Source organism: Diabrotica undecimpunctata, chromosome 3 (genome assembly GCF_040954645.1).
Source record: "Diabrotica undecimpunctata isolate CICGRU chromosome 3, icDiaUnde3, whole genome shotgun sequence".
Lineage (NCBI taxonomy): Eukaryota > Metazoa > Arthropoda > Insecta > Coleoptera > Chrysomelidae > Diabrotica > Diabrotica undecimpunctata.
The window spans coordinates 126,434,374-126,458,752 of NC_092805.1; the positions used below are offsets into that span (position 1 = coordinate 126,434,374).

General features: G+C 33.2%; 1 protein-coding gene across 6 annotated transcripts in view; it reads left to right on the plus strand.

The window, feature by feature from the left end:
- The window catches only part of rols (zinc-RING finger and ankyrin repeat domain-containing protein rolling pebbles), a 307,552-nt gene that overhangs the window by 224,497 nt on the left and 58,676 nt on the right, over positions 1–24,379 (plus strand). For 2 of the 6 annotated variants that reach the window (XM_072526865.1, XM_072526864.1), the window contains exon 2: positions 13,055–13,352. The exons of the other annotated variants lie outside the window; for them this stretch is intronic. In XM_072526865.1, the coding sequence (XP_072382966.1) occupies positions 13,304–13,352 (49 nt within the window). In that variant the 5' untranslated portion in view covers positions 13,055–13,303. The remainder of the gene's footprint in view (positions 1–13,054; positions 13,353–24,379) is intronic. 6 annotated transcript variants of the gene reach the window in all.

Consider the following 24,379-nt stretch of genomic DNA (forward strand, 5'->3'; position numbering starts at 1 on the left):
GAACTTTATTATATGCTTTCTCATTCTTTATTCCTGTAATTTTCCATCAACTGCCTTATAATGAAAATTGCATCTGTTATTGATCTGCCTTCTAAGCTGAGCTAAGTAGTTTTATGGCCCTGCAGTTTGTACATTGTTGTATATCGCCCTTGTTTTTGTAAACAGATACTAATATAGTGCTGCTTCATTCGTCTGACATTTGTCCAACTTCCATAGCTGTATACAACTCTTTATATAATATACCACCAAATAAAAACATATCAGTGACAAACTAAACAACATCTCAGTGGTGGCCTTGTTGGCCACCGGCTTAGGTCACTGGCTTCCTAAACCAAGCATCAGTAATGGGATCCAAAACATTGAACAATTTTAAAGAAAATTATGTTTACAGTGACATTTTTAAGAATATCATCTTCTTTATAAAATAAGTACAAAACTACCGAAGATTAAATATATTTATTATACCGTAAAATTTGCTGTAACAAAAGTTAGAATTTTTTTGCATAAAATACTGTTATATAGCAAATTTTATGTATCTTCGATAGTTTTATACATACATATTTTAAAAAAATATGGTATTTTTAAAAAGGTCAAAATGTTTTTGAGTTAAATAAGTCTAAAAGGCTTGATTTTTAAAAAAAACTTAAAAATTCTTTGCTTACAATGTATGTTTCTTCAATGTAAAGATTAAAAACTCCCAGTTGGGGTGGATTTCACCATAAGGTAAAAGCACACTTCGGCATAAGGTAGATTTCGCTTGTTAAGGTATTTCCTACTTACTGTTACAATTTCAAGAACATCGATGTATGTTGATGAAATTTTGAGTTAAAAACCTTGATACAATCTTAGTACACTGCACTAGTGTTAGATTTTGTATTATTATGTTGTTAATATTATGGATACTGGATAAACATTTCTAGACTACAATTTAGTTCAACTCATAACGTTCAACAGCAGATTCACGAAAAAATCAAGAAGAACTTTTTTATTCTGTTGTCTTCTTCTTCTTTTTATACAGACATGACTCTGTTTTTCAATGTGCCTCCAGTAAGTTGTCGTTTTCGTAGTCTTCCTACTGATCGTCTTCCTATCGGGGAACCGTCTCTTGCCGTCTTTACTGCTCTATTTGTTGTCATTCGGCTTATATGATCGTTTCATTCTACTCTTCTATTTCTTACCTAGTTCTTGATGTTCTCCATCTTGCATCTACGTCGTATATCTGTACTTCTAGCTCTGTCCCATAGTGTCTTACCAATTTTTCTAAGTGTTTTCATCTCTGCTGTTTCCAACATCCTTTTTGTCTTCTCTGGGTCAGGTCCTGTTTCTACCGCGTATTTCATTATTGGTCTGTTATTCTATTGTAGATAAGCTAATTATATTCTGCTATATCAATTAGAATCTGTTGTGTGAATATTCTATAGTTTGTAATTTTTTTTACTATTCTACTTATATTACACCAGCAGTGTGAACTGTTTTTTCATAGGAGTCTATTTTTAGTTTTTCCCTTTAGTCACCTTTTTATCTGTCAGACGAGACATATTGACATTTATTATCACGTTTAACTTTGTCGCCATTGATAAAAACTAGGTATGATCAACAACACATTCCCGCTATCTTTTGTTTGATCAGATTGCAATAGTTATTTAAAAAAAATGGTCAAAACTAAAGTTAACTGTTGAACGATGTTAACAGTGTTTGATGTTTTTATTGCCGTCGTTATCTAAAACTTAAACACACAGTAAGATCAGGACTTTGAAACCGTTACTTCCAAAAACAAATATATCATGAATAGTAATTACACTTATCGAACGTTTACCCTTTTCTTGTAACTCTATTGTTGAAGTATTTGAAGTATGAATTTTTTTTAGTTAGTGGCCTCTACTGAAGCTATTAGTTGCTATTAGTATTATACTAAAGATGTATGCACTTTCAAAGCTGAATTTAATTAGGAACTTTAATAATGAGATTTTCATTTCAAAGTTCACTTTTTGTGATAGCATTACAATGATATATACAGTATGGTGGAAATGAAAGGAATAAATTCGTTATTTCGTAAACCGGAGACTTTAAGGAAAAAGCCTTCGATTTTTATTTTTAAATAAGCTATTCGTAAGAATACATTTTTATTTTTGACGTCATCTATGTGAGCGTGATGACGTCATTGCTAAAATTTTTGAATAAACAGGGGGGTATTGTAATACATCATTTGAAAGGTCTTTTAAATACCTATTCAGCTATATCAATATGTCAAAGTAATTAAAGTTTGTAATTGTTTAAAAAAATAATTTAATTTTTATTATTACAATAAATATTTATTAAGTATTATTCAATAAATACAACGAAACCTAAATTAAGTGCTCAAATTGTTTACCTTCAGCTAAAATACAATGAGAAAGGCGTGCCGCGAACTCTTCTCTAACATTCTCTAAAACTTCCGGAGTTATTTGAACAACCTCATTACGTATTCTTTCTTTCAGTTCATTAATATTTTGTGGTCTATTTTGATACACCTTACTTTTTAAATATCCCCATAAAAAGAAATCAAGACGAGTCAAATCAGGTGACCTAGGCGGCCATTCTATTGTTCCCCTTCGACCTATCCACCGATTTGGAAAGACGTTGTTTAAGTAGTTGCATACCAAGACAGCATAGTGTGGAGGCGACCATCTTGCTGTAGCCATAAATCATTTCTGTTTGGAAACAACCGGTTCAATTCTGGAAGCAAGGAATTTTGAAGAAATTCTAAATATCGAGGACCTGTTAAGTTTTTTTCGAAAAAGTATGGTCCAATACACCTATTATCTATTATTCCCACCCAAACATTAATTTTCTCTGGGTATTGAGTACGGTACTCTTGCATCCAGTGTGCATTTTCCGTAGCCCAGTACCGATAAGTTTGACGATTGACATGACCGTTTAGTAGAAATGTAGCTTCATCATAGAAAATAATCTTTTTTAAAAACATCGGATCTCTGTTATTTCGTTCCATTATAATGTCACAAAATTCAATTCGTCTATCAAAATCATCTTCCATAAGTTCTTGTACTAAACTTACTTTGTAGGGATGCCACTTTTCCTTCTTTAGCTGTTTAAGAACTGTTGAATGGTCCATGTCATTATCTAATGCTACTTGCCGTGAACTGTTATGAGGATTATCTTGAAAAGCTAACAGAACGTCTACTTGTTGGTTTTCAGATATTGGTTTTCTACTACCTTTCGGAAGGTCTTTAACATGACCCGTTTCTCTAAATTTTTTCTCAATTTTGCTTACAGTGGATTGTGAAATTGGTTCTAGACATTGGTATTTATTATTAAATAACGCACATACTTCTTTCTGCGTGCGTGTTTTATCTCCATAACCAATTATTATGAGAATTTCAATTCTTTGCGTTTCAGTTAGCTTCATGTTCAAAGATACAAAGACTTTTTGAATACGTTTACTACAATAATACTATTAATCACTTGACAGAAAGATAATTAAGTTTGAATGTCCAACTATCAATGTTCATATTGATAAGGTAACTAGTTTTTTTAAAAAGGTAAAAAGTAGATAAAAAAGATATTTCATTACCAGTGATGGCCTTTATAAAATTTATTTTTGGGTGTCAATAATACATCATATCAATACTTAATAAATATTTATTGTAATAATAAATATTTAATAATTTTTTTAAACAATTACAAACATCAAATACTCAGACATATTGATATGGCTGAATAGGTATTTAAAAGACATTTCAAATGATGTATTACAATACCCCCCTTTCTATTTAAAAATTTTAGCAATGACGTCATCACGCTCAGATAGATGACGTCAAAAATAAAAATGTATTCTTACGAATAGCTTATTTAAAAATAAAAATCGAAGAGTTTCAGGATTTTTCCTTAAAGTCTCCGGTTTACGAAATAACGAATTTATTCCTTTCATTTCCACCATACTGTATGTACTCCCGTTTACAATTAGCGCACCCGTATAAACATTAACATTATAATTTTTTTTTGTCAATTACAACTTTTAGGGAATTTAACATTAGAATAATGGGAATGGGGGTAATTAAATAATATTCATTTATATTTAGCGATGCAGTAAAAAAGCTACTCCGTTTTTAAGTCCAGGATGCGAATGGAGGAGGGTTAAGCGATGGACTATAGTACATTTGAAAATGATTGATAGCACAAATTTTATAACAGAGGTTACAGATACAGGGTTAGTCAATGCAAAAAAACGTAAGAATTGATACCTTCTTATCTGAATTTTCACGCGACTTTAATATGACCACCCAGACAAACCTCAATACAATACATTATAAAATGCAAATGAGAAAACTCTAAGGGATTAAGCAATAAGTGAACGCCTTAGTGACGGAGAAATTAAATTACTTTGATATAAAAAAAAACTAAAATGCCAATATGCCAATACGTACCCACATTAATTTTTATAAAAATACTAAATATTGGTTCAGGACATTTCCTTACAATTTAATAATAAATATATTTCGGGTACTAGTGTGATCTAATCTTATCATTAGTAATATAAATATATAATTACATATATAAGTAGTCTTCTTCCTATAAGGAGACATCATCATCATCAGTTTCTTTATTTCCCACAGAAATAATAATTGGTTCCATTGTTTATTCTATTAACACATCGAGTTTCCAGAATGTTTCTTCCTCTACTATGATACGTCTTATAGCTTTTTGCCAATTGTCAGATGAAATTTTTGACATGGAGTCAGATAATAGTTGAGGAACATCTTGAAGTTTAAATGTTGTATTATTTCTCACGTCATATCCCTTCATTTGAGCAACATTTAAGTTCACATTGATAAGCTGGGAATCGCAACACTTTAATTCCATGTTCTTTTGCTATTTCATCTACACTATACTTTTTAAATTTTGGCGAATATTGTTTGCATAGTTGCCATAACTCTTTTTTGAGTTAACCTTCTGCTGGCACTACCATTTCTTTGGTTATTAGCCAATCCAAGAGTTCTTGCTTTCTCCATTTAGTGTTTGGTAACGGTTCTTTTAATCTTGAATGATAACTGATGGACAATATCACTATTACAGAATTGATCGGTAATAAATCTATCATTTGACTGAAATATTCCTCAAAAACATCAACAGTCATTTCTTCATGGTAGTCCTTCGTAGAATTTGAAATAAAATCTAGCAAGCCTCCATCAACGAATCCTTTATCTCCTCCAATATGTGTGATACGGCGACCTTTCTTCTTCTTCAGTGCCTTATCCGGTCCGGATGTTGGCGATCATCAAGGCTATCATGGTTTTGTTGACTGCTCTGCGAAACAGCTCCGCTGAGGTCATCCCAAACCATTGTCGGAGATTTTTCAACCACGAGATACGACGGCGTCCCGGTCCTCTTCTGCCAAATACTTTACCCTGCATAACAAGTTGAAGAATTCGATATTTTTCTTCGTTCTGCATCACGTGGCCGAGGTACTCAAGCTTACGTTGTTTAATTAAATTAAGCATTTCTTTTTCTTTTGTCATGCGCTGTAGGACCTCAACGTTGGTGACATGGTCCACATAAGATATTTTTAGTATCCTTCTGTATATCCACATCTCGAAGGCTTCGATTCGTTTTTCAGTGGCTTGCGTCAGTGTCCAGGCTTCAACTCCATATAGTAACACTGGAAGAACGTAGCACCTCAATATCCGCATCTTGGTTCCCAAACTGAGATCACTGCAGCACAGCAAGGATCTCAACTTAATAAAAGTAGACCGTGCCATTTCAATTCTGGATCTAATCTCTTGAACGTAGTCCCATTGTACGTTGAGGGTAGTTCCGAGGTAAGTGAATCTGTCGACTCTCTGGATCTCTTCGCTACCTGCCATTAGTGCCCCGGGATCTAAATTTGTACGGCTGACAACCATGAATTTAGTTTTCTTAATATTAAGGTTCAGTCCGTATGTTACGCTCACAGTTCGCATTCGGTCTAGTAAGGCCTGCAGATCGTTTAGGCTGGTTGCTAGTAACACAGTGTCATCGGCGTAGCGGATATTATTGATGTATTTACCGTTCACTCGGATTCCCATGTCTAGGTTTGTGAGGGCTTCATTAAAAATCTCCTCAGAGTATATATTGAAAAGAGTCGGCGATAGCACACATCCTTGCCTTACTCCTCGCATGATCTTCACTTGGTCGGTCAGCTGGTCTTCGACCTTGACTTGAGCACGCTGGTTCCAGTATAAATTCATGATGATCCGAATGTCCTTCTCATCCAATCCTACTCTTTGTAGTGCGGTGACCATCTTCTGGTGCTGACAACGGTCAAATGCCTTGGCGTAGTCAATAAAACAAATATAGACATCACAACTGACATCGCGGCATCTCTGAAGTAGGACTTGTAAGGTGAAAAGTGCCTCACGTGTACCCATAGAATTGCGGAATCCGAATTGCATTTCACCGACATTTTCTTCGCATTTCTTGTAAATTCTGGCATGTATGATTTTAAGAAAAATTTTAAGTGCATGACTCATAAGACTGATAGTTCGGAAATCTTCGCACGTTTTCGCAGATCGTTTTTTTGGTAGCGTTACAAATGTTGACAATAGCCATTCCTCTGGGATATTACCTGAATCGTATATGGCGTTGAACAGTTCAGTTAACTCCTTCGTGCTCACTTCACTCATCACCTTAATAAGTTCAACGGGTATTTCGTCCGGACCTGTAGCCTTACCATTCTTAGACTGTTTTAAAGCAGCCTTTACCTCGCTTTCTAGAATTGACGGCACTGTCATGCAATTTATTTCCGGAAGGTTGCCGCGGTCGTCCCAGAAAAGTTCTTCGATATATATTTTCCAGGTAACCAACTTCTCATTCACTGTCGTCGCCAGATTACCGTCTTTATTTATGAGGAGGTGTGTGTTTCTCCTCTTGTATTGACCAGTGGCTTCACGAATCCTTCGGTGGATATTTATATGATCGTGTTTCTCTTGGAGCTCCTCGATTAGTTTACATTTTTCTTGCATCCATGTCTCCTTGGCTCTTCGCATTTCTTTTTTAATTGTCTGGTTGGTTTCTTGGTATTTCTTCGTGTCCCTGTTTTTCAGTAATCTTCTTTGTTCCATCATCTGCAGAATGTCATCAGTCATCCATTCTTTATTTTTTACTCTTTTTTTCTTTCCCAGATGTTCTTTTCCCGCATTCAGCATGACGTCTTTGATATAACTCCATTTTTGTTCTACACTCTGTTCTTGTTGTTGAGCCGTTTCTAGTTTTTGTCTCATTGTATCTCTCACATTCTGACGAACTACGGGGTCTTTTAGAGTGTCATAATCCAGGTTCTGTTTAGGTTTATTTTTGATGAGTTTCTTTAGTTTGAGTTCTATCTGGCCCACTAATGGGTTGTGGTCCGATGAGACGTCTGCTCCTGGGAAGGTCTTCGCCGAAGTCAAGCTGTTCTTGAATCTTTTGTTAATGAGAATAAAGTCTATCTGGTTTCTGATGATATTGCTGGCTGTATCTGCAGGTGACTTTCACGTATAAAGTCCTCTCGGGGGAAGTTTAAACCACGTGTTAGCAATGGTAAAATCTTCTTCCCGGCAAAATTGTATGAGTCGGTCTCCTCTTTCGTTTTTCTCGCCTAAGCCGTGTTGTCCGACGATGTCTTCTACACTACTTTTGCCAACTTTGGCATTGAAATCACCCATGATGATGGTTAGCTCGTTCTTCTTGGTGTATTTTAGTGCTTTTTGTACAATTGCGTAGAACTCCTCGATATCCTCTTCTGGTTTTTCTGATGTTGGAGCGTAAATTTGAATGATGTTCGTATTAACGGGTCTGCCTTGCAGCTTCATCAGAATGACCCTTTCAGAGAGAGGTATCACGCTGATCAGAGCCCCAGCGACCTTTTTGCTCAGAATCAATGCTACGCCATTCCAGTGATGTGGTTTGTCGTTTCCCGCATAGTATAACATATGCTCATCCACACAGCACTGTCCCGAGCCTGGCCATCTCATCTCGCTGATTCCCATCACGTCGATATTTAGTCTTTTCATTTCTTGAATGGTGTTGTGTATCTTTCCCCCTTCAAACATACTTCGAACATTCCAAGTACAGATTTTTTGAACGTTCCACGTGCACACTTTATCTTTATTAGTGTTTAAATATTGGTAAGGATTTCGTGGGTTGACGACCTGGGAAGCCTTACATTTTTGTGTTCTTCCTCCCCTGCCGGATCTTGGTATCCTAAGTCCATGATCAGTATCTTCTCCAAATTGGTTTACATTAACCATGATGAATGAACTAGGGACTATTTATGGGGTGGTTTCCCGTTGCCTTCCCCATCGCAGTGTCACAACCGATTGACTCATGTGAGTGGTGCCTGTGAGTATCTAGAATTAAGCCTGCAGGATTTTTTTTTTTTATTTTCCCACAGCCTTAATCCAGTAATGACATTACTGCTGCCTAATGTCATGTCCTCAGTTGATCCGCGGGTACTTATTTGGCTAAGCCTTATTCGTACCTGTCCTGTATATCTACAGGAACTCCCCTATCAGCCATTCGGACGCGCCGTGTCGGGGTTGAGGACTTCCCCGCCCAGTCTGTCTTGCGCAAAGTGCTGAAGGACCCCTACTTAATTCAGGGTCCCTCCTCTACCCAAGCTGAGACCGGCACGGTCCGACCTTTACATTTTGAAATTTTAAGGCCGTAGACAAACCTTCTATAAATGCCTGACGAGCATCTGTAACCAGGTTATTTTGCCAAACTTTTTTTACAAAATGCCCTTCATTTATCCATGTTTCTTCTAAATAAAAATAGTTTTGCCTTCTCTCCTCAATTTTCGAATTTCTTTTAAATGTTGCCTCCTCTAACAAATGAATGGGTGATTGGAAAAGAATAACATTCCTGCGAACGAACTATGTTTTTAAAAAATAAAAAAAACTGTTTTGCACCGAAGCCGCTAGTTTTACTAAAAACATTTCTATTGAACATTTGTGTACTTTGACAAGGTACATTTAATTCCCAAGTACTAAGAGTCCATGCCTATTAGGGAAGTAGTTATTGATATATGAAAGTACAAAAATTTTATCTTTTTTCCACTCAAGATCGAAACAGGGCATTTATAAAGAACTATTTTTTATTTCAGAAACAAACTTAAAACAAATGGCATTTATATTCTTTTTAGTCTTCTGGGTCACTGTTCTCTCTATTTGTTGTAGGATTTGTAAGTATCATAAAAGGCCCTGTAGTTTTCTGGTATATAATGTATTATTTTGGAAACATCTTCTAACTTCTTGGAGTTGATAGGAAGTTTGCCATTACATGCTTTCGAGATGGGAAGGTGCACATTATCTTGTTTCTTCATATTAAAAAGACCATAGGTGAAACCATTAATTTCAGACGCCATGATATAGCATTTTATTGTTTGAGTATATCTATGTTAAATGTCTGTATGTGCTTATGGTAAATGACTTTTTTTCAACATCTTTGACAGTCTTTTTAAAAAATTTTGCCCACTAGACTTTGAAATCCAGTATATCGGTATTTGTTAGACGTTTTACTTGGAAGTTATTATTGTTCTTTTTTTTTTTGGAAGACCAAATGATTTTGTTGTATTGCGTTGTACGGCTTTGCTGGAGAGAGCATGTAAACTTCAACTCTGCTCGTACCTTTCATAGCAAAATAATTAAAAGAAGAAGAAAACTTTCTAGCTTTTGCTGACACAGGATGATGTCTTTCTGTTAAGCCGATTAGGTATGTATCTTTTTCATTTTTTGGTCTTCCACCATAAACGATTGCAAAGATTCAACATTTTTCTTCAAATGTGAAATCCGCCATGCATTTCTTATGACAAGTGTAATCTGGTCCAGTTACTTTAGCATTAAGTAGTTTAACTTTATGTGTAACAATTTTGACTTGCCAATTTTTCCTTTTTTTATGTGAAATTTTTTGTCGAGCTTTCGCTTTTTTCCTACGCCTGCAGGTTCACACTCCGAATAGTCCGAATCCGACATTTCTATAAACAAAGAATAAATTTTAATATTTTTATTCAACAATAACTAAATGCTAACTTACCTATTAGACACTGAACTATTAAATTCTAAAAGATAACTTCAATTTTTACGGCAGGTCAATGTTAAATAATATTGAATTTTAATATTAAAACAACTTTTAAAATACTTTTCAACAATAGCTAAATAGTACTGTTTACTTGACGAGAGTGCAAAGCAAACTGAAAATCAGCTGGTCCAGACTCCGAAGGTTTATTAAGCGACACGTTTTTACATTGCGTGGATAAAAGATAACATTCCAGTAATATTATCCTTTTTCCGCTAAACAACAATGTTTTTACATAAAGGCGACCGGCGATTTTATCGTTTTTGCGCTCAGCCGATAGAAGATACAAATATTCATAAAATGACTATCTCACTATTATTCTCCATATTTTGGGAATGTTATCCTTTTTCCAATCGCCCATTCAAATAATTTGTTTTTTCTCTATAAGCGCAGATTTTCTATTGTTATTCTCATAAACGAATTCTAATTCACGTAAAGTTTTCTACAATTTATTTTCTTTTAATGTTTGTCAAAGATTAGTCTTTATTAATGTCTATTAAAAGTTTATCCAAAGTAGGAATCTTTTTTTTTTAATAAAATGAATGAGCTTTTACTCTAATCGATTGTTTCACAGTATCGTCTATATGAATGGGTCTATATGAATGGCTTTAAAAGTCTACAAATAGTTGCTTCTCCAACTCCGGTCATATCTGAACACTTTAGAAACTATACTCCGAACAGTACATGTAAAATGTTCATGTACAAGAGCATCATGTACATTTAACACAAATTTTTTTTTATTTCAAATCCTTTATAAAAGGTATATAAATTATATACCTTTTATAAAGGATTTTCTGTGGAAAAGGAGAAATATTCTGTGGAAATTAAAAAACGCATGTGTTGCGTTTTATATTTTTTGGTGTATTATTGAAGATGAATTCTCATAAAGTAACAGATAATTCTATTATTATCTAATTTATTTTAAAAACAAACTTCAACCTCTTCTTTTTACGCAGAAAAGAAACAATCCGTTATTCGTTTTTCAAAACAATCAAGGAATATAATTACTTTTTAGTATACTCGTAAACAGTTTGCTGCACTTTTTATTATTATTACAAACTTCCGCCTGTTCGAGAAAACAATTAAATCAAAGGGGAAACACTTTTCAATAAGGAATTTTAGACACCTAAAGAAAAGAAACTGCAGTCTTGGGTACCACACTCGGGAGATGCATTAAGGAAAAGGACAATTCTGTGTTAATGGCAGGATATGGATGACATCTTCAGTTTTTCATGATAATGACTCGAGTTTCTGTTTGACAAGTTAGGCGCCGAAGCTTAAGATCACATTATATCATTAATTTTTACTGTTATCGTTCTGTGACAAGTGTAGAGGTGTAGATGTTTTACGTTAACATATGATTGTATTACATATTTGAAATCTCAAAGCAAATTAGGTAGTTACAAATTTATTTATTAGATATAATGTTCTACAAAAAACAAACGTCCTATAAAAATGGTTTCAGTTAAATTGGCTGAAACTCTGCCGAAAAGTAGCTTTGATCATGCTAATCAAAAGTTCTCATTGCCTTAAGACTCAGAAATCAATTCTTTCTGAGGTTCAAAGTGTCGGTTTTTAGTCTATTTGAATAGGTAATACATATTTGTATAATATACAGTGTGTTATTAAATAAGTGTAACAAACTTCATGGAGTGATTTTGCATGAAAAAATACTGCTAGATTTCAGTCAATTTAACTGAAACAACTTTTTCATAAGAAAATAACACCAGGAATATTTGCACGAATACGACAACCAATTAGACAGGGATGACGTATACAAGATAGAACTCGCAAACATATGCAATTGAGACAAGGGCAGATAAATGAAGCAACGGATAATTACCTACACTATAGAAAAATGATATAAGAGAGATAAGGAATCATTAGTTACAGACAGAAAAAGACCGCAAACTTTGGATATAAACGGGAGACCTATGTGGAGCATTGGATTTAAAAGAGGTTAATAATGACGGTCACTATCTGAAATTTAACAATGAAAAATTCAAGATTAATGACAAGATTAATGACAGCATAATTGCGTTTATTGGGCCAATGCTCATCCTCACGAAATCAAGAAAGACAGTGAATTGTTCTTGAGTTATGGATTGGGCAGGAATGAATTATCAAGAGATTCTTGGCCCCTTTTTTGACGGGTCCGTTAATTTAGAAAAGTATTTGAAGCTTTTACAAGAATTACGTGTAACTTTGGATGAAGATGCTGGATTCGAAGGACAAAATATCATTTTGTAGCAGGACGGCACCCCTGCGCATTTTAGTCTGGAAGTTCGCGCTTTCCTAAACCAGCATTTTCCTGGATGGATCCAGGAAGTGGAGGCAAACTGTGGCCTCCAAGATCGTCAGACATTACTACTATGGATTTTTCAGTCTAGGGCATGCTTAAGATCAGTGATTTTGCGCATACGATCGAAAACAGCGAAGATCTCAAACATTCGATAACAATCAATAAAAATCTGGCGATGCTCGCTCGCGTTATTAATTCGATCGAAAAACGTTATTTGAAGTGTTTTGAGATGAATGGTGAACATTTTAAACACTTATTGTAAATACATATTTGTATATTATAATGGAATAAAACCAAAGTATCGTGCATGTGTTTTTTTCAATTTTTTTTGCAAATTTGCCATCTGACTTATCTACACCCCTGTATTATATTAAAATGAAAATCAGATTACGCTAAAGATACATACAGATTTAAGATTATTTACAAATAATGTAGAAATCAGACAAGTTTTATATCAGTTGGGAAATAAACGTTTTTTCGATTTACGCTATATAAAAACAAAGTTATAACAGATAGTTGCTTGGGAACCGTTCTTCTTATATACAAATCTCCTTAATGGACCTAATGGATTTTTCGTTGTTTCGCCTTGGCCTTTTTCAACTGGGACCCATTTGTCAAATCCTCCCTCAAGACTTGACCGCAACTTTTTGCTCTCGATTCTAGGTAAAACCAGAAATCCCACGGTGCGGCGTCCCGTCTTTATCTCAGAAGTCACACAAAAGAAAGGAAATATCATCTAGTTAAATTGAAAAGAGGAAATTAACTATAAGTGCCATAAAGTAGGTAGAACCATATATCAGAGCCGGTGTGTGCGTTGAATAAGTTCAGTGGCCTTAAGGCTACCTACGAGTGCAACAACATCAATATGTAAGCGAGAAATAGAGACTATATGCATGCAGCATACTCGGAGATATGTCAACCTCTCAGAAACTTGGTAACGGAGTTAGTCTTTCTGAATTAGGTGAGTAAAGTTTTCTGAAAATAATATTCCTAAATTATATATCGAATTATTAATTTTATATACTTTGTTTTTTAATGGATTGTACCTTTACAGGGTAATTCTTTAAAATTCATCCTTTTTAGTTTATATTATATCTATATAATTTAGTTTATACTATATATATATATATATATATATATATATATATATATATATATATATATATATATATATTATATTGATATCAAGATCAAGAGAACAAGATCAAGCTTGCCATTGTCAAGTCAGATTAGTTCCGCTTCTTCTAATTGTTTAAAGAGCACTGATGAGTTCTAAAATCAGTTCTCAGCTACAAGGCAGTTGGTACGTTTACATGTCTATTGGTTAAACGAAAGTTTATACTAAACCCAGGTAACTCGGCCTGGATTTTTTAGATATTTTAAAGATATCTAGATGTATATATTTTATCATGTCTTTAGTATATTTCATGTTATAATGATATCAAAGAAGTTTCGGCAAAATTGAAAAAAGTTAACAATGTATAGCTGATTGTCTTGAATATAGAGTAAATGTTAAGATTGATACATAGGAAAACAGATAAAAGACTATATAAACAGGTGAAAGAAATAACGATTTTAGTGCTTTTTTTTTCTGTTGTACATCGTTGTTTAAAGTCAGCTAATGCTGCATATGCAAGGTTATGTGATATGCATTAATTTGCTTTTTCGATTAATAATTTTATCGTTAATAAATGATCACTTGTGATGAATCCCTTTCGAAAGGCAGCCAACAGAAACGCAATGTAATGAACGATCGCTCGACCACACAGTACATGGAGTAGTAAACGCAACCTTATGCGTGTTTCTTAACAAATATAAGCTAAGAAAGCTATGCTTTCTTTCTTCGGTCATTGCCGTAGTATAACATTTCGTTTTTTATTTTTGTTTTTAATTATCTGGATATTTCCTCTGCTGGTTTCTGTTTTTAATCATATATTTCCTCTTGGTCCTAAGAGCAACTCTATACATCTTTTTTGGGATGTATAGAGACTCTTAGGTTTTTGCGAGTGTTATTTATCTTCCCACTTTCACTAATGTATCAGTGGGTAATATGTTTGTATAATAAAGGTATGTACATATTCGAAATTATTAAAATAATTTCAGAGTTTTGGCACTGCATCAATAGGGTTGGTTCAAAATAATTAGGAGGGGTAATTATATGTTATAAAATAACCATATACAAAACCCTTATACAACCAGTGTTGACATATGGGTCGGAGACATGGACCATTTCCAAGGCAGATGAAAATCTCCTGCTTATATTTGAACGAAGGATCCTGAGAAGAATATTTGGTGGCATCTGTGAAAATGGTGTTTGGAGAAGGAGGTACAACTACGAGATATATCACAGATATAAACATATATTTGGTGGTAAAGACGTAGTATCCTTTATAAAAATAGGAAGACTAAGATGGGCAAGACATCTGGCAAGATCACAGCAGAACAACCCTCCTAGAAGAATCCTTATGTCAGAACCTGTGGGAAGTAGAAGTAGGGGTAGACCAAAACTCAGATGGAGGGATGGTGTAGATGAGGATGGTAGACAAATAGGCGCAGCAAACTGGCAACAGTTGGCAATGGATAGAACTGACTGGTGTAATAGACTTGAGAAGGTCGAGGCTCTTTTATAGGGCTGTAGCACCAATGATGATGATGATGAATTATATGTTATACAGACAATAGTTAAATGAAGTTTATACAAAAACCTTACCAATATTACTAATATATACACTTGGTACCGGTAGTCGTCACATAAGCAGATTTCACATCCTCCGGTGGTTTCTCCTACGAGTTTTAATTACCTTTATGGGATTATCTGTGTATGTTTATAATGGATTCGCGGTATTTTTTTCACTGTATAAACGGTTTCTTTGTTAGTAGAAGTTCACTAAGAGAGGCGAAAACGGCGTCTACCTTCTATAAGAACCAAATTAAGAGAGCCGAGAAACACGTCTGTTGTCTACGGGAATAAATAGGAAAACACGTATATTCGCTAAGGGCACCAAAATCAGAGAAAGCGATTTTTCTTTTGTATTGTCCAAGAATGTTTGTACTTCTAAAGAGTGAAGATTAGAGATGGAGTAGGAATTATTACTAAGGGTTGGATTAAGTAATGATTTTGATATTGAGATAGGGAATTTAGGATTTGATACAACGAAAAATTTAATATTGTTTTTTCGCTTGTGAAAAATTGAACAGTATTTAAGACTTCGATGTTTTTGTTTTGTTAATGTCTCTATCTTGTAATAGTTCCTTTATGTGTTCTCTATATATTTGTTTTCCTCGTGTCAGTTTTTCCACGTATAACCTCTGTTTTTCATTCTCTTTTTCTTTCTTTTCTAAAATTGGCTATTACCACTTGCCGTCAGTCGTACGACTGTATGACCTGTAGAAATCGATTTAGTACGATCAAATTTTTAGCGATAGACTTCTTTGTTGACAGGATGTGATCAAAATCATTACTTGAAGGAAATTTATAACTAGATAAAATAAATAAATTGAAACCGTTGGAATAATGTCTACCGTTAAATTGTACTGCTAAAATTAAGATAGTTGTACCTTAACATCTGAATAAGTCGTTAATATAATAATCTGAATAAGTTAAGTACCTTAACGTAGTACCATGTGTAAGTAAATGCAGTGGAAAGTTTGATATTTTTATTTTATATTCATGTAGAAAACCGATAATTTTACAGGATTCCTAAAACAGAGTCATTCGATCTAGATTCCAATTTCTGTTCCAAAATCTGACTAAGACTAAAGAAAAGTAAAAGTTCCTACGCCAGTGCCGATTCGTTTGTGTCTCCTTACACAGATTGATGTCAAGTTGAATTTAACAGTCAATTGTAGTTATGCGACCGATGACAACTTTTATTGTCGAAGAGGTTCGAATATTGAGCTGAAATTGCATTTTAAAACTGTTGATTTGATTGGCAATAAATTTTGAAACGACATTCTTAATAATGGCGCACATTGCTAGTGATTTAGCCGAGTTTTATGAGGTTATTGCAGAAGTATTGACAGAAAGTTAAATACGATTTGTCTCGTGGTTATATGTAATTTAATAGAAAATGCATTGATGAAGGACTTCTTGGTTTCAATCAATTTACTGTACTAAAACTAGTCTCTAATTATGTATCTGAGGCGAAAAATCATTCAAAACATAAAATATTAATTCATAGGCGAAATATTCAATTATAAAAACACTCTCACAAACAATAAAAATATCTGTATAATAAAGATGAATTTAATATAATTTATTTTATTCTTCTTACAGAAATTTTAAGAAGATATTGTAAATATACTATATAGTAAATTTTCTAAATTGCTAAAGAATATATCGTCGGCCTAATTTGTTATCCTGCTAAGTCCATTTTTGCATAGTTTACAGGAGAGAGAAAAAACTGAATAATACTTTTTCTTTTTTACATATCAAGATTTTAAGATTCCCGTTGGTTCCTATGATGATTCTAGACATTTTGTAAGTTTGAATGCTCGAGTACCTAAAGTACAGTGTAAAAAAAATCAAAAAATAATAACTTGGCAGTTTTTCGTTTTAAGGTTTAAATTTAATTAAGGACTTAGCAGTTATAACACTTAAATGAACATAATGACATTTTAATGTGATTTTTAGTTAAGGTTTATAATAAAATAATCAGATAAATGCAGTCTATATTAAAATATTTATTATCAAATGTTTAACAACAGAATCAGTCTTTAAACATGAAACAATATTATAGATTATTTTATAAACAATAACCAACATCGTATTAAGAGACAACTTATTTAACAGAAAAATAAAATCAAAAAATTCTTGAAACAAAACAATCATATTTTTTAAACAAAAACTAAACTTTTAAAAATAATTAAATTCTTCACAATAACCTACTCATGGGGTAAATCATCATAATATTTATGATAGTCAGATGGAAGAGTCTTTTTGATTTCCCGCAGGTCTTCAAACTTCCGGAGAGTGATTTTACGTCAATTTTGGTGCAATTGCGTTAAATCACTAGTCTTACAAGAATGAAATCGTGAAGATCTTCTTTGTGGTAAAGGTTGCCATTTATCCTTATAAAAAGTTTTATAGAGAATGGATCCATTGCTTTCATAACGTAAAGCTCGAATGTCGGTCACCTTAGGATCTCCTTTAGATCTTCCTGGACGAATGCTTTTAAAAAATTGTATTTTTTCAAATTTTTTAAAGTGTGTTCCAAATATTTTACAACATATGGGGCTGGTAATTTTCGGGCATGTTTAACAATAGAAATGTACGTTTATGATTTTATTTTTAAGCTGACGTTCTATCGTGGAATGCATAGAATCCACCTCCATTTGGGTGTGACCTACTTCTAAAAATTTTTGTTCAATAGTAATATTTGTATGCTTTAATACAATATTTAAAAGAGCATTGGATAAAATACAATTTCGATTTTGGTATGTACACCCGTCACTATAAAGTATAATTGTTATATTTTTATCTTTAGCAATATTAGATATTACATTGTTTTCTAAAAAGTCTACCCAAATAGAAACAAATTCTTCAGCATTAAGTCCGCCTTCTACTTCATTCCAAATAAAACAATTGCCCTCTTTGTTTTTTAAATTAAAAAAGCAAAGATTGTGAACTTGTAGCTTAGTCTTGTAATACAGTGTACTAACATTCGATTTAGGTGCCATTAACACTGCCTGCAAATCAACGGCAAAGACATAGTTTTCTCCCTTTTTGTCTTTATCTTTTTCTTCTCTGGCCTGGTTCACTTTCTCAATATGGTCTCTGTGTTGTTCTTCTGTAATTGTCCCTACTTTATAACAGGTGCATTTTTCGCACTTTTGGTCTTTTTTAGGTCTGAATAGTGCAAAATTTTTGCCTTCAAATTCATTTGAAAACAAGGCTATGGAAAGAGGTTTTATATTTTGGTTTTTGCACCAATCGTTAACGTAAAACTGATACAGACTTTCTTTCGATTTCCATTCTGGCAATAAATATAACTTTTGAGATGTTGCTCGACAATAATGCACTTCCATTACAGGAAGAGAATCCAAAAATTGAAATAATGATTGTTTCGGTTGCGAAACCACCGATTTAGATGGTTGATTGTGACGCCTCAATATACTAGGAGGTTGTATTGTGAAGTCCTTTTTCCAGGTTTGTACAGTCCACCTTCCTAGATCTAAAGTGTTCAAAAACATCGTTCGACATACCTTAACCTTTTCATTATTAACTTTTAAATGATAAATAAATGTATTAGCTCTCTTTGTTATCTCTTTGGTATTCCGATTTCGTGGTCGCATTGTCTCAATAGTGGTTACCCATTCGTTGACGAGGGTTTTTTTTCTCCCCCAAGTAAAACTCCAAAATTGTTTAAAAATATCCTTTCTTGAATTTTCATCGATGTTTTCACATTTTAAAGTACTGTACTTTCCGATTTTACAAGTGCATCTTGGTTTGATGGAACGAGCCTCTTTTGGTTTCATGTAATTATAGTAGTCTTCTTTCTTTTGTCTTCCAAAATAGCTTTTACCACATTCTCTTCTGTCTTTATTCTTTTCCTAAAACCAATCTTTTTTATTGACTTGAAACCGTTTCTTTCGTTTATAACTTTTTCTTATTTCAGAAAGCGAGTCTGAGTCATAATCAGAATAAGGCTTTTTTTTACGAAATTTGGTGAAAACTTGCCTTAGTATGTACCAAATACATTGTAATTTTTTGGAATTGAAAAATTTATTTTTTTACCTGATATTGATTTAATATCAAAAAAGCACACTAATTTTCAATCGAAAATTCACGCGTCAAAATATCAGCTTTTTTAAAAAAGTCGGTGGGCTTTTTGTTTGTTGAAATCTCTACTTTCTGATAGTGTAAAAAAAATCTACATTACTATGGCAAATGTTTTCAAAAAACGCAAAAAACAAAAAAAAAACTCAAATCTCTACTTGTACAAAACGTGTCTATAAAACTAATCTTTTCAATGTTGTTTCCTGTCAAATGTGTTTCTTGTATTGCTATGATGTGTATTTTATATTTCTTAAGTTCTTCTATCAGGTTAATTAATGCTCCCACTTCATATACTCCTCGTACATTCCATGTCGCAATATTTAACCACGTATTCTTATTTTCTGTTTCGCTATTTATGCTCAAACTCATTTTCCTGTTCATCGCTAGGATCCGTCGGCATAATGGGTCGTCTTTTTCTTTTTCCACTGCTGTATGCCGTTTTTGGGTCCACATTTCTTGAATTCTCTCATTTGAAAGTAGCATTTCCATTCCCATTTTATGCCATCCACAATTAGTTTTTTTGTACTTTATCTTCACTTTTTTACTTTCAGCTCTTAATTTCTTGCCTTTATCTACCATTTCCTGCCTCGTGTGTCTTTCCTTTTCGGTTAAGTCATCGTTGATGAAGATTTTTTACATACATATATTGTTTCTTAGCTTCATTACAGATTATACTTCGCATCATCTTTTATTGTTATTTGTGGTAGTCAATATAAAAAGGAAACATACCTCATTAATTTTATTTTTCTTCTACATGTAGTTAGTGCAGTGCAGTGTTAGTGTTTTTTGAAGGGGTACATCCAGTAATTTTTTCTGCATGTTTTATCGTCATTTTTTTATATACAAAACTGAATTTGTATGTAGATTTTAAGAACATAAAAACTATATATCATGATACAATTATGACCTAGGTAAATTTTCAATTTTCATTTTTTTAAGTAACATTCAATATTAAGATCATTTTGAAGTATTTTAACCAGGTCATCCAGAGAAATTTATATTGAACTTGCTATAAATGTGCAAGAAAGTATAACTTTTTTGCATTTGCATTTTTGATTTCTCTAACAGTCTTTTCTCTTTTTTCTTTGGACCACATTTTGTTTCTTGTTATGTTTATATATGTACCTTGGTTTAAAGAGTTTTCTTTGTCTCTCGAAGGAAAGGCAAAGTTTCGCCATTTATGGTAAATTATTTATGATTTTTCTTTGTATTGTTTATTCAATATTTTTGGTTTAGCTTTAGTAGCTATCCTCTCCTTATTTGTCTTTTTTTTCAATTTTTCTTTTGTTTATGTACTAGTAAAAATGATCCAAAGAACCAAGCCTACATCTCTTCCTATTCTGAGCAACGCCGCCTAGTTTATTTGGTGTGGCTCAAACACTGACCATCGTTTGTTGTGTTACAAATGGTTTAATAATTTACCATGATTACGATTATTTATCATAAACCCGTTCCATGACACACTATGATTTTCGATACGTTTAACTTTTGCGTTTTATTACGTTTAAATTGCAACTTTATTTTTTCATTTACACAACATGCCTACGCAATTTAAAAATGCAAAGAATTTAATTTTTATAGGTGTGTTTTCAGTGTATGTCGAGATTTAGATTCGTTTTTACCCGTTAATTAATTTTATGTGTTAATGTTTCTAGATTTTACACTGTTCTCCAGCTATAAACTGTGTACACTAATTGCCTTACGAGATCTATTTTTAGCACCACATATTCACCCCAAATTCCTTCGACCACATTTATAGAAACAACAAAAATGACTAATTTAACTGCGCGACTAAAAACACGGCAATAAAATCAGGTAGACACCTATGTAATAACATAGAACAAAACAAAACGGTACCGGTGTGGGGCCAATAGCCCACAAAAACGCCAGAAATAAGAAGAAAACGAAAATTTAAAGGTACTACCTAACCGAAATTCCATTTAGAATGAAAGGGAAGCCGATTTCACAGGTAAAAAGCAACCGATGATTTCAGCCCGAGATTCCGTTTCAAATTCTACAGGTATATAATTAACCCAGTGTCTAGACATTCTTATAATAATGAACTGAAAATGGACTCTTGTTGACTCATCTAAGAAGAAAAAATACTGTGAGACTTTATACATGTGGAATTTTAACATTAATATAATATAAAGTGGAACGTTTGAAAAAACAGATATCTTAGAAATTTTACTGTTATCAGGATTCTTAACGTAAAAGGGAAACTCTTTTTTTTGTGTTCGTTTGCAGAAATGTGTTTGAACTAAGTAAGGCATATATGTCTTCATCCCCATGTTCTCAAAGGTTATTATGACAGTACTCTGTTGCAATTCTGAAGAGGGTTTTGCATTTCTTTCATTCTTGTGCTCCACTCTCTACTTTGATTTATCGTTGGTTTTGAAGCGGTTACTTTTTGTTGTATTATAAGTTTCCAGATGGTGTTGTTTTCTTGTGCAGTAATTAATTGTTCTTCTGAGGCCAAACAGATACCTACCGTATTGATCTTTTTTGTAATTTAAAAATAACATCAGATTGGGCAGCTGTACTAGAACTTCAAAAAGGAAGACCATATCGAAGATAAGACTCGAACAAAGAAAAATATGTTATTTTGGAAGATGCTAAATTGATTTCCGTAAAAACAGATCTTATTGCATAGCAGGCTGAGGCTAGTTTCTTACTTAACAAATCGTTATGACGGGACCATTTAACGTTGATGTATGTACAAGTACCAAACCATTTTACAGAATTAACGATACTGATCTGACTGTTATTAAGAACTAAGGGTTGAAGTGCTCCTTTATATGATAATGCTACTGTCTTATCCACGTTAAAAGAGAGTAAGTTAGTTGCTTCAGGTAATACTGTCGTATCGTCAGCAAAAAGGAAAAATTTTCCATCGATTTTTAAATTAGTAATGTCATTTATAAAGAAAAGGAAATGTAAAGGATCCAATACTAAACCATGTGGTACTACACATGCAATGCTTTTGTGACTAGAGTCAATATATCTGCTCCGAAGGCAAGACTAGAGGCAGTACCAGTTATTTACTATTCCGCAAGTCTGTACTTGGTGATATATTTAGTGACAGACACGTTGGTAGTAAATTTCTTTAAGTACAGTAGTGAACGCATATTCTTGGCTGATATGCAGATACCTTTGGCAGTCCAAAGTTTGTGATGTTTTGGCTGAATTTTATTTAAAGAAAATGCCTTACTGAAAGAAAATACAGACCAGCTTATCTAAATAGTCACTGAAATTATAGTCACTACCACAAAAGGAAAGTGCCATCCAGAAGTCAAGCATAAATTTTGGGATCTACGAAAGTTCTGATCGGAAAAAATTCTACCCAAACGTCGGGTTTTTAAGGAGGGTGTGGTGAAAGTGTTAAATTTGGTACATACGGCTTCATGGTAGATGTTGTTTTAGTAATTCTTGTAGGAAAATTAACGTGCATTGTGAGACCATACGATTCGAATATATTGACCAAGAACGGTTGAGTAGCATAAGCAGCAGTGTAATCAATATTGATGTCACCACATAAAATTTTTCTGCTTTTATTGGGCAGGTCATCTAACAAATTTAGCAGGTTCTGAAAAAATAGTTCTGTGGAAGAGTCAGATGAGCTATAAATGCAAAGAATGTAAAGATTAAAATTCCTATTATAAACTAAGCAAAACTCAAGAAGGCTTCACTCAACAGAAAGTCATATTTGGTTACCGGAGAGAAATCATTATTTGTATAAAGAATTAGAGAGCCATCTTAAACTGAACTTTGATGATCATACCTAGCAATTATGGTATATTTGTCTACAAAAAAGGCTCATTGACTTCAAACCAGTGATCTTTAAACGCAACTATCGGGGAAAATCCTAATTCCTCTATAAACAAAAATAATTCATCTATTTTATATCTTATAGAACGAATATTAATCAGAAACATGTTAAAGTTGTCATCACTAAAGTAATTTAAGGTTTCTAGTTTCACGTAACACCTCGTATTGTTTAAAAATTTCGTTTTGAAGATACAACGGAATAGTAATTTCGGTGACTTTCACTTGATTTTTGCAGGCGAATAATTCTTTCCGAAATGACAAAGGACCTAAAATCATCAAGATCAGCTTCCACTTCAGTTGGACCAATTTCATAGGCATCGTTAAATTCTAGAAGGATTTTTCATAGATCTTCAGTCTTAATGGGAAGCCAAAAAGAGTTAACACTTGTGTTGGTAAATCCATCGCAACATACTGAAAGATGCAAGAAAAGCAAGATGTAGCTTAATGGCTTTAAGATATCCGGTCACCGTAACTTTACTAGAAAATATCGACTGGTCGAGTTAGATTTGACTTTTGAATGACCTTGTTTATGAATTTTATTACATTACTGACAAATATCTCTTTTATATATGTAACAAGAGTAACTTAAAAATATTTTTTTTTTTTTTAAATTGTATTTTAACGAAAGTAGATAATTAGGTTATGTAATATTTAGATTTCCTTGTGTGGGAGCGACCAACCGTGCGAAAAAAGGAAGGCTTATTCCAAAGCCTACATTAATTACGTTGTTTTTTCGATGGCTCGTTATAAAGTTAACTTTATTAACATCTCAAAATACAATCCAATATCTGATAAAACTTACAAAAGATTACGAATAAAAGTGACTATATAGACTATATATACAACTTTAAATTGCAAATGCAGAGAAAGTTGCTATAATTATTTTAGAAGAAATATAATTTTCACCTTAATTTCACATCTACATAAAAATTCAGTTTTTGTTAACTGTTCCGTACTTCCTGTCATCGATGTCCTTACTGGTAATTATCTCGATTAATTAGTTTGGATAATTATGCTCAATTAAGTGGTAACAACCGACTTTTTTCTCTATTTTTCGGATCACTGCCTGCGGTCTTCGCCGATAATTTTATTCCAAGGTTTTGACAAACCTTTTTAAACGATTTAAAATGATCATGTAGAATGAATAGCTTTGAGAAGGCCCTGATAAATCTACAAAAATAAAATAAAATATACCACGTAATTTTACATTCTTTTTGTACTTTTTGCTAACATATATATTTAGAAAACTCAAAAAAATAACTTACGTAAAATAGATTTTTCATTTATACTTTGATTTGCTTTTTATCCACATTCTTGCGATATAATATCTACAGTAGTTCATGTTCATATGTAAAATGAACTTATATATGAGTCCGCCAGAT